We start from the raw sequence: 11505 nt of genomic DNA on the forward strand, positions 1-11505 counted from the left end.
CGTCTCTTCCAAGTTGCTGGCTGTAGCAGAGACTTGTCACGGCCAGAGAAAGCAAGCCCTGCTGCTGCTGCTGCTGCTGCTGCTGCTGCTGCTGCTGCTGCCAAGAGGGTTTCCTTGCTCTGGAGTCCACCTTCACTGCCCGGTGGGAGCAAGGGAGGGCATTTCCACCTGCTGGCCTGCAAGAAACCTGTCATGCTTACAGTGCAGCCTCTCAGCAGTAAGGGCCACCAGTGAGCAGCATCAGCCACTCAGAAATCTGGGAGAGGCTCCAGGGAAAAAGCGGAGAGAGCCAAGCATGTGCTGGAGAGACTCCTGGGCCCAGGAAGGAAGCTGTGGCTCTATATGCCGCAGGGAGGTTTGTCTCAACGGGTTGTGCTGCATCCAGCGACCCGGCACCTGCCCAGTGGGCCATCACTCCAGGGCTCTCTTAGGCTGCTGCTGCGATCCAGTGAAGCCACAGCCAGGCACAAGCAATCTGACCGAGGAAGAGGTGGGGCACGCTGCCCGCCTGGCCTCTCTGCCTCTGCACATGAGACTTCCTTCCAGGCTCCTCCAGGGAGCAAGTGGCATCTGTCTCCATGCATTCAGACCCCTTCTTCCATCTTCCCTAGCAAAACTCCCCTGCAGCCTCGGTACATGTTTGCTACTCACACAAAGTCCTTGGCTGTCCAGATTCCCCTTTGATTTGGCGCTATCCATCGCGGTGTCCCTGCAGGCAACAGGCAGCGCCATGGGGTTCCTGCGCTGCTGCCTGCCAGCTGGCTCCCCTGAGCTCCCCCAGGCAGGGCCAAGTTACTCTCCTGCAGAAGCTGACTGCAATTTGCTAAGATCCCGCATACCAGTGCACTGCAGGAATCTGCTGGAGCAGATGGACTGCTCACCTTTGCCTGGCACTCAGGCAAAGTCTCCATGGTCCTGGCACTTCCTATCGTTGACTAGGCAAGAGAACAAAGACTGCATGTGGGAAATGCATGTGGTGCTTCATTTTAGAAATCACTGCTTTCCAAAGTCACTCTGCTGGTGCGGAGGGAACTGTAAAGGCACACCATTCTAGTGGCTTACCTCCAACGCAAGGAGCTTAATTGAGGGAAGTCTGGTCACTCTGGTTGCCCCTGGAGCAGTGATGTGCAGAAAACACAAGGCATCTACCAGGTGATGTTTCCATGTAACACAGGCAATGGACAAAGGCGGAGCTCTGTAATACCAAGCTCTTCTTTTCCCTCTCTCCTGCAAGGCAGCAGAAGGTTTAAAAGTGCTATCCCACACTGCAAGACATCCTGCAGCAGGCAGGAATCCAGCTGTGCTCACGGCAAGCCCCTCTCTGCCATGTACTCAGTCCTGCTACTCTACCTGCTTCCAGCAGAGGAAAAAGCAGCTTTCCCTTTTCAATGGAGGCCAAAGTGAGCCATGGTGACAGCTAGATGAGGCTGGTGTCAATTTGCAAGCTCATGGCTAAGCAGCTCAGGGAGCTCTGCATGTTTACACATGGGCTCTCTGCGCCCGGAGGAGGCTGTGGACTTAGGCGGATCTTGTGGGAGCAGCTCTCCATTGCTCTTGGGACTCTCCAGGACCCCTCCTTTTTGACATCCCCTGTTTGCAGCAATTCCACCCCATCCCCACCGCTCTCTGTCTCTCTTTTTCTCCCAGATGTCTCTTGCCCCGAACCTCCAGCCTGTCTCCACCTCTCCCTGCTGCCCCAAGACAGGCTCTTTTCAGGCCTTTCCCGGTTACTCACGGGGGGAGGTGGTCCTTCCCACCCCAGCCCGGGGCTTGGCGTGGGGGAGTGGGGAGGGAAGGCGAGTGCTGGGAGTGCTGATGCCCCTGATCTCCTCTCTCCTTCCTTGTCTCTCCTAGGAGGTGGCGGGAGAGGGGAGAGGGACAAGACGACACCGACAGCAGGGGCTTCACCATGGTGGACACCAACACAACAGCCCTTTCTCTGAGCTACACGGCCACAGGATACACAAACTCTCAGAGGACTGCAGAATCTCAGTGCATAAGAGATTACAGAGCGGTGATAATTTCAAGTGTCTCTGTATGTGCTAGTGGGGAACGGGATGGTTGTGTGGTTCCTGGGCTTTCACATGAAGAAGAGCCCCTTCACCGTCTACATTCTGAACCTGGCCATCACCGACTTCTCTTTGCTCCTCTTTCTTCTTGTTATATTACCGCTAGACATGGTTATAGAAATCTCTTGTTCTCCATTATATAACTGTATCTTTTCCAAATATCTCCTGATGGATCTGTTTCTCCTGGGGTACTTTACCAGCATGTATCTCCTGGCAGCAATGAGCATGGAGAGGTGTCTGTCTGTTTTATTCCCAGTCTCGCACCGATGCCGTCGCCCAAAGTGCTTGTCCGGAATTGTGGGGGGGGTAATCTGGTTTCTTTCTGGACTTTTTGTTTGCTTGTTTTTTCTGGGTTGTTATTCCCCCTTTAACATGAACTGTTGACATATATTTCTACAACTAGGCATTGTGAATTTCTTCATTTTCTCTTTCTTCCCGTTCCTTTCCAACCTGATCCTGCTCATCAGACTTTGATATGGCTCACAGAGGCGTCACCCTGGGAGACTGTTTGTTGCGATCTTGCTCAACATCCTCTTCTTCTTTGCCTTTGGGTTTCCTTACAGTGTAGAAATAATACTCAGTGTTGCTTATTCAAAAGAATTATTTCCTGAAAATCTGTCTTTCTTGCTGGCGTCTCTGAACAGTAGCATCAATCCTGTCATTTACTTCCTTGTCAGGAGCTGCCGTCAGCGCCGGTTGCAGGGCTCTGTGAAAGTGGCCTTCCGGCGAGTGTTTGCAGAGAAAGCAACATGTGAGGAGGGCAGCCAAGGCCCCGGCGACACTGCTGTGGAGACCACTGTGTAGATCCCTGCTGGCAAGGCAGGAGTGGAGATGCTGATCTCCACAGGCAGCCCGGGAGGAGACGGAGAGCCCCACGCCATGGCTGGTGGCCCTCTTGCCACCAGGGAGGTGACCAAAGCTGGGTGTGGGGACAGGGCCACAAGCCTGGCATAGTGCTGCTCTGCTGGACTTGGTCCCCAAGCACTGCCTGTATTCCCCTTTGCAACCTCCGCCACGGTCCTGGTCCTCGCCCAATAAACTTTGGCTTTCTTCTGCCAGCAAACAAGCCCTTGTGGTCTTCTTGGGGCTCTCTCGCTCAGGAGAAGTGAGCCACATTCACAGGAAGGCTCTGGTGGAGCTTTGGCCGACTCGGGGAAACAAGTTTTCAGGCAGGGTGAAAGCGGCAATGCCAACACGTGGTGGTGGTGGTGGTGGTGGTGGTGGACCACCAGAGGGGGATTGCCTCTTCCTGCTGTCCCTGTGCTGAAGTGCAAGGCTGAGCAAGAACTAGAGGGGAACCCTGCCAGCAGGAAGCAGAAATGCAGCTGGGTCAGCATTTGGTCAGCGGTCACCTCCCTCGGGCCCAGGCAGCAGCGTCTGCTGGGAGAGCTGCTCTCTGTGCCCACCCTGCTGCCCCGGCACGGGGTTCTCCGCTGCAGCCCCCCTTTGCTGGTGTGAAGAGCAGGTGAGCGGCTGGGCTGGCTCACTGCAGGCAGGCCCCGGCCCCAGCAGCACAGCTGGGGGTCAGTTTGCAGGCCGTCTCTTGTGGTCTGCCAGGCTCTGCACCCCCGGCACCTCCTTGGCTACGCACACACCCCTGTGAAGAAGATGTCCCAGGGTCTTTCTCCCTTGAGCTCGGCAGGCAGGGTCTGGGCCTCTCGCACACATCCGGCACCCTCAGCACCCCACAGCTGTGATTTCCACGGGCAGTGACCGGCTGTATGAGAAAGTCCCCAGAGCTGTTTTGAACCTGCCCCCAGATCACGTCTTTTTCTGACGCCGTGTCCTCGTCAAATTTGAAGCAGGGAAGAAGTGTTCCCTCTTTCCCTCCCACAGAAGTGTGCAGCCCTCACTCAGAGGTCTTTGTCTTCTCTCCCCCAGCCTGGGCATGTCCCCCTCGCTCTGCAGAGCAGCCCCTGCCAGGGAAGGTGGTGCTCTCCTTTGCCTGCCCTTGTTTCCTGTCTTGGTGCCTTTCCCAGTTCTCCCATGGTGTTGCTGTGCTGGGGGGTGAGCAGGGCCTGCGGCACGTGTAGTGTGTGTGCAGCCCCTCGAGATCTCCGTCTTTCCCCAGGAAACACCTCAGAAAGAAGGAGTAAAGGAAAGGAAGGAAGGGAAGGAAGGAAAGACAAGTGAGCAGTAAAGATGCAGTCTCCATAAGGCTGATGGATGAGATTCTGTGAGACAAGAATCTCTTGCAGAGAAAAGCTCATTTGCAGCCCTCTGTACTCCACGACATTTAATCTCTGAGGCAACATGTTCATGCCGGGAATGGGATTAGAATCAGTGGATGAAGCCCTTGTGCTGTTGCATGCCAAACATTGGTAAATTCCCCTTTTTGGTGGTCCCTGGCTCATCTCTCTGGGACAGCAGCACCAACCCAGTCATTTACTTTCTGGTCCGGAGCAACCGTCACCACCGGCTCCATGGCTCTGGGAAAGTCACCTTCTGACAAGTGTTTCCAGAGAAAGCAATGTGCGGAGAAGGAAGCCAAGTGCCCAGAGACACTGCTGCAGAGACTGCTGTATAAATCCCTGCTGGGGAGGAGGTGTGGGAGGGTGGGGCAGCCTGCAGAGGGGACTGAGGGGAGGTGGGCAGCAGTGCTCAGCCCCCAGCGGAGCCAGGGCATCTCCACTGCAGTGGGAGCAGCTCAGCTGGTGATGTGCCCCTTCCGAGCAGGGCTGTGCTGGGGACCAGGGAGCTGGGTGAGAGCGATCCTTCTCTGCACACCGTGCCAGTGCCTCTTCTCATTACGTGGTTCCCCTTGTGGAAGGGGACATGGTGCACAGAGCATGGCTATGCAGAGCATGCAGAGCACAGGGAGGAAGAGTGACCCAGGATGTTGGGCATGTCTTTGGGACCCTGAACCTTACAGGGAGTCTTTTCCCTCACTTTGACTTGAGGTCAGGCCTGCAGGACTCCAGGGCATTCTGGCAGCTCCTGGGAGGCCACTCTCAGCAGGGATGAGTTTCATCCTGGCTATTTTGGGCTTGTATAGAAACATCCTTCAGGCCTGAACACCTAGGGGACCGTTCAGCTGGTGCCACGGCTGCTCTGGTCAACACACAGGGGTCCTGGAGTGATGCGTGGTGCTTCTGTGTGTGTAGAAAGAGCACCAATTCCTCACCTACACCCTGAGCCTCTCCATCGCTGTCCCCAGAGGACATCTCAACTCATCACTCCCAGCTTTCACCCAAGATGGCCATCTCCAGATGAGTTAGTTGCCCTAGGCTGCCTGTACAGGCAGTGGAGAGAAAGGTGCTTGTAAGGAGCTTTTCCCTTCCCTATGTGGCTGCAGCACGCAGCTCCTGCTGAGCCATCAGCCACCCTCCTGTCCCTGTGCCAAATCTCTTCCCCACCACCGTCTCGCCCCACACTGGGGATGCCTCGCTCCCCTTACGCAGTGCCATGCAAGGCCTCTCACCCTAGTGCTTCTGAGAAAGCTTTCAGCTCCCAGCCACAGCACCTTATCTCACTGTCTTCCCAGTAGCTGCTGGGAGGGTCACCTCTCTTCCTGGCACTGGCACTTGCCTGTTGCTGCAGGGCTGAAAGGGCATTTCTCTGCCTCTCCATCCAGCTCTCCAGACTTTCTATTTGTTTTTTTTTTGGCTCCTACCCTCAATCCTTCCCTCCTTTGTTTCTCCATTACTCTCTTTCTGGGTTGGCTGGTGCGTGGAGCTAATTAACACTAAAACAGTTTGTGAGCAAGTGAAGGGCTGGATTTAAAAGGAATGGATCTAAATCTGATTTTTTGAAATTAAGTTGAGGGCAGAGAAAGAAGGGAAAATGTCTGCACCAGAACATTCAAAGAACTAACAGGGGTCAAAACTTTTCTTTTTTGTTTGTTTTAATTCTATGGAGTAGCAGTATTCCTGAAGCCATTTCATGTCAGTTAACAAGGTTTGGAGAAGCCCTTTAATGGTTGATTACAATATTGCTTTAGCAGCGATTTCACTAGAAACCATGAGACCTCTCTGCTGTCCTCCTTCGTTTGTTTCATTTCATAGGTTCACCTTTGACTGCAGCTGCTCAGGTTAAGAAAGATGGGGCCCATCATGACAGTGAAATTTGTCTGCCCTAAATTATTTTGTTTAAAAGCTAGATGTCTTTCACACCTAATCGCATCCTAAAATCAGTTCTGAGGTAGATCAGATGCATCTGCCTCCAGAGACATTCATTTTTTTCCGCAGAAGAGCCTAGAGTGACTAAGTCAGGGTTAAATTCGCTGACTTCCATCTGCATTAAATATGTGACTTCCTCCCTCAGTTTCCCAATTCGTAAATGAAGGATTTTTTTGACTGACTTGGTAATTCACTGACCTCTGTTAAAACATGCAAATTCTTGCAAAGAGGCTTTATTCACTGGATTTCCAGTGATGAAATTTCTGGTGAGATAGGACTTGGAGGGTCATCAAGAGGTCACCCAGGACATCTTCTGCCCCTATAAAAGCTTAATTGTACCACTCCTGAGAGAAATGAGCCCAGCCTGTCCTTAAAAGACTCCTGTGATAGGAATTCTTTACCATCCCTGGAGGATGGTGACTCTTCCTACAGCTTGAGGTTTCTTTCTTTTTTTCCTTTAATGAGGATTTCTCTTTTACATGTTTTTTGGAACACACAGAAGTTAAAAAAGGAGAGAAAATATCTAGATTACAAATGGACTGTTTTAGCATTCACAATGCTAGGAAGCCAGAGCAGTGGACCTAATGGCCCTTTACACATGGGAAATCCATACAACTATCAGCTTGGAGTAAGGAAGAACTCCGAGAAGCGTTAGCTGGATAGGTCCATGCATATGCTTGTCCAGTTGAATATTCGGCTACTCCTTTGACTGTTATTTCTTATGGAGAAACCCTGAAATGCCTTTGTGATATCATTATAAAAGCATTGACTGACAACTGTTTCTTTAAAATATATTTACTTAAACTTTTCAGTCAAGACAGAACTCATTCTCCTCCTTTGCCCCTTTCTTTCACGCCTTCCCTTCACGAAGCCTCCACCCCTCCCTCCTGCAGCCCCAAGAGCCCTTCAGGTGGAAGATTTCCTGCGAGAGGGTTAAAGGTTGGTACTTAAACGGTTTTCTTCTCAGCCCTTTTTGCAGCTGCTGGGATATGAAAGCATCGTTCAGCACACCCAGGTCACATCATCCACACAGCCTATTAAACCACTTCTCACACAGGCAGGAAACATCAAGATACACTTGTGACACACGAAAGCAAGTAATAAATTAGATGGGATTGGATTATACACTAACAGCCACCGCCTAAGCAAGTTTTGGAAGCTTTCCAGAAGCCATTCTATGTTCTTTAAAGGTGCTGGGCTCTAACACATTCATACCAGGGGAGACAGAAGTTGAGGAGATAAAGCTGTACAGCCCTTACACAAAATATTAGATCTCTAAACACAGGCGAGGTAAGTTTTGCAGCTTCTCTGCCTTCTCGCTTTGCTTCGCTTCGCTTCGCTTTGCTTTGCTTTGCTTTCCTCTTTCTTTTCCTTTCTTCTTGCACAAATGTGAAAATACAGAAAGGAACTTCCACTGAAGTTATCAACTGTCTCTAGTTGTCTTTGGCTAGAATCATATACAGAGCTAGTTCCACAGCTGCAGATTAGATTGCTTCGATATTATTCTTTTGTTTCCCATAACCACCTGAGATTTCAGGGAAGAATGCATGCAGTAAGGAGATGGTGCAATTTCTCTCCCTTTTTGAGATGTTAAGAGTACACATGAGATTCATTTTATTTTGCAGCTGATTGCATTATGTCATATAGCTCAGGTCTACCCCTGCAAAGGCACTTGAAGAGATAAGCCATAACTGGTGGCAATCCTCTACTGAATTAGTCATTCTAGTAATCCTCTTGGAGTCAGCAGTAAGAAACGGGTACTGGCAGCACATGATTCATCACATCTACAAGTAGACTGGTCAGGTGTAATATGCCTAGCTTAGGTACAGGTGCCTACATGACTTAAGGCGATGAGATGAGATCAGACAGATGGATAGTTTGTTAAATGCAGTTTGGTGGTGATGGAAAGGACCTTATCAAGCAAGATACATGGTCGAGCTGTCTGAATTGTGAATCAGTCCTTTTGTAGATGCACACTGTGTTTCTAGCTCAGGAGTTTGCCATCTGCTGGTATTCAGGCATATAGTTTCCCCTGACCATTTCTCTCTTGGTCACTCCTTTCTGACTGCCTAAATATGGCCCTGCGATTGCTGTGGTATGCTTCCAGTCCTGCTCTGGCTTGGATGGAGCCCAGCTATTTCTTTTCGACTGGGTACTGCACAGCCATAAAGGTGTGCTCATTTCATCCCTGTCATTTATTTTGTTGAGAAGTCTATGTCGTTGCTCAGTAGAAGGAAGAGGGGTAGAAAGGATCACGACCTGGTAAGACGAGGGAGAAACTGACCTCCCATTGTTCTTACTGATCCTTTTCCTTGTAGAAATATCTGAAGGGGAACCATCCATGTAAAGTTTACCCTTCTGCTTGAAAAACTTTCATCTAGTGTAAGTACAACTGTAAGCATAGGAAAAGTCCCTACCTTTGCCCACTTCCTCTCTCGGCTTCACTTTGTGGGTTTGAAAGGAATCTTGGCTTTTCTCAGTTTCAGTGTTTCCTGTGGATGCTTGATCCCTTTGTGCCTGCACGAGAATTTCTGATTATGCTGCAGATTGAAGTAGTTGGTAGATACCTTGGCTTAACTGAATCATTCCACAGATTTGCTCACAGATCACCAAGACAAATGAGAAGACCTGGTTGTGATGTAATTCTGCAGGACTTAAAATGGTGCATTTTAACACCAGCTGACTGGGAATGTTTTGATCCTAGAAGGAAGCCCATACAGTGGATATTTTTATTAAAAGAGTGCCTGCTTTTGGCTGACCTTAAACTCTCTGTGAAGAGTTTAATCTGGTGGTTCCCAGACTTCTTTGACCAAGGGAATTCTGGTGGTCTGGGTGCATAATGGCAAGCTAGAGACGTTACACTCTTTCTAAAGATGTAGGCTACTCATTTATTAGTGACATGTAATGCTCGATGGGTTGTAGCTGGAACACAGGGTGAACCAAAGAAGTCCCATGTTTATGCTGGAATGTGACCTTGTCTCGAATGAGAAACTGTATGGATGTAGAAATGCCTAGGGACAAGGAGCTCAGCCATAACCTAAAACAGGTGGATGGCATTACAAAAAGCTCTGAGCTGCTTTCAGGGAACAAAAGGGATTATTCTCCAAAGGTCATTCTAACCTGGTGGTGCTAATTTGCTTAAGCTCCTCATAGTGAATGGAGGAAAAGGGGGTTCTGCAAAGGACCCTAATTCAGTCATTCTGAATCAGCCTATAGAGAGACTTATACTGGCTGTTGAAGGGGTTTAGTTAGATTAGCTTCATTAAGCTAAGTTAACCCTTGAAAGGGTCACGCAGAGCGTATCAAAAATCATACTAGGTAAAATCAGTACAGTGCTGCTACAGAAGATCTCACAAGAGTCTTTCATTCTTCCTTCCTCTGATAGAAACAATGCTGAGATTTAGAACAATGTGAAATACTCCATTAAGTCATATGTGCAATTTTTTTTCCTCCATGATAGATAACCTTCCTAGGACTCATTTTTCAGCCTGTGACATTTCATATTTACGTTTCAAAATGTCTATACACAAGAGAGTTCTTTTCTCTGCATGTGGGTACATTTCCCTTCTAAACAAGAATTCGAAGATCATGTGTACTTATAAAGCAAATCATCACTCTGAGCAATATTTCCAGGTATTCTTAAAGACACCCATTTTACAAAGATTGCTGTCAGGGACTTTGTCTCCCCTGAGGGCAAACATACTGCATTATCTGCCCTGTAGTGCCCAAGGTGAACACTCTGGCCTTGTCCTTAGTGCATGGAAGGCTATCGGCCATGGAGCCAGTCCTTCAAAATCCTGGAGGACCAGGATTAAGGAACATATCACAGAGTGCACCTATCTCCGTGCCACCAAAGCCATGGCAGAAGCTTTGTACTGTGGAGAATTAAATAGCCGTTAAAAAAAAATACATGACAGAAACTAAACACTTCATAAGCTTAATACTAATGCTATATCTTTCTTGGTTTGTATCCACTTCTGATATAGAATTCATTACTAATAATGAAAAAAATGCTGATGAATCATGTGTCTGTCTTTGTTTTCCCAGGTGTATAAGCTGTATATTGCATATTGGCACCCGAATGATCAACATGCAGAATGTAAGCAGTGTGAAGGAATTCATTCTTCTGGGCCTTTCAAAGAACCAAGGGGTGCAGAAAATATGTTTTGTGGTGTTTTTGTTCTTCTATATTGTTACTGTGGCAGGAAATCTGCTCATCGTTGTCACTGTAATTAGCAGTCAGCGTCTGAACTCCCCCATGTATTTCTTTCTCTGCCACCTGTCCATTGCAGATCTTTGCTTCTCTTCTGCCACAGTTCCCAGAATGATTGCTGACTTCCTTGTTGAGAAGAAAACCATTTCCTTTGGGGGCTGCATGGCACAGCTATTTGGGTTACATTTCTTTGCCTGCGCTGAGGTCTTCATCCTCACAGTGATGGCCTATGATCGCTACTTTGCCATATGCAGACCCCTGCACTACACCACCCTCATGACCAGGCGTGTGTGTGGCTGGATGGTGATGGGTTCATGGGTGGGGGGCCTTGTGCACTCCCTGGTGCAGACCCTCGTAACCGTTAGCCTCCCTTTTTGTGGCCCCAAAAAAATTGACCACTACTTCTGTGATGTCCATCCCCTACTACAACTGGCCTGTACCGACACCTATGTTGTGGGCGTCATTGTCGTTGCCAATAGTGGAATGATTTCTTTGGTCTCTTTCTTCATCCTGGTCACGTCCTACATTGTCATTTTGTTTTCCTTGAAAAGGCGAACATCCGAAGCGCGGTACAAAGCCCTCTCCACCTGTGGGTCCCACATTACTGTGGTGATTCTCTTCTTTGGGCCATGCACATTCACCTACATACGCCCATCCAGCAATCTCTCGGAGGACAAGCGCGTAGCTGTGTTTTACAATGTCATCACGCCCATGCTGAACCCACTCATCTACACGCTGAGAAATGAGGAGGTAAAAAGTGCCATGAGAAAACTGTGGAATAGGAAAGTCTGGAGTGAAAAGGGTGAGGTGTAGAACTGTGGTAACATTTTCTCAGGAGCTGAGAAAATCAAGTGTCTCTCACTATAATTCCATTTTGGAAAATTTACTGAAAGCTCCCTTCTGAAGAAAAGCTTGGTTTTAGCTGTTGCAGTAATTGGGAAGACACTGAAAGTTCATGTTTTGATTGGAATGGCATTGTAAACTCTGTGACTAGCAGGGATTCCCTTTATGTTCTCTTTTTGAATAGCACAGGCCCAGGACTGGGGCTTCCAAGCACTGCTGAGACACCAGCAAATAAAGAAATGAATGCTATCAAAAATATTAA

The 11505-nt window shown here is 49.0% G+C and overlaps 1 protein-coding gene across 1 annotated transcript; it reads left to right on the plus strand.

Annotated features, from left to right (window-relative positions):
* Nucleotides 1-10277: 10277 nt before the first annotated feature.
* LOC136991891 (olfactory receptor 4S2-like) lies at nucleotides 10278-11183 on the plus strand (the record flags this gene model as incomplete). Its single annotated transcript, XM_067295384.1, has 1 exon — nucleotides 10278-11183. A coding segment is annotated over exon 1 (906 nt), but the record flags the coding sequence as incomplete, so codon positions are not given.
* Nucleotides 11184-11505: the final 322 nt, after the last annotated feature.

Source organism: Apteryx mantelli, chromosome 4, assembly GCF_036417845.1.
Source record: "Apteryx mantelli isolate bAptMan1 chromosome 4, bAptMan1.hap1, whole genome shotgun sequence".
Classification (NCBI taxonomy): Eukaryota; Metazoa; Chordata; class Aves; order Apterygiformes; family Apterygidae; genus Apteryx; species Apteryx mantelli.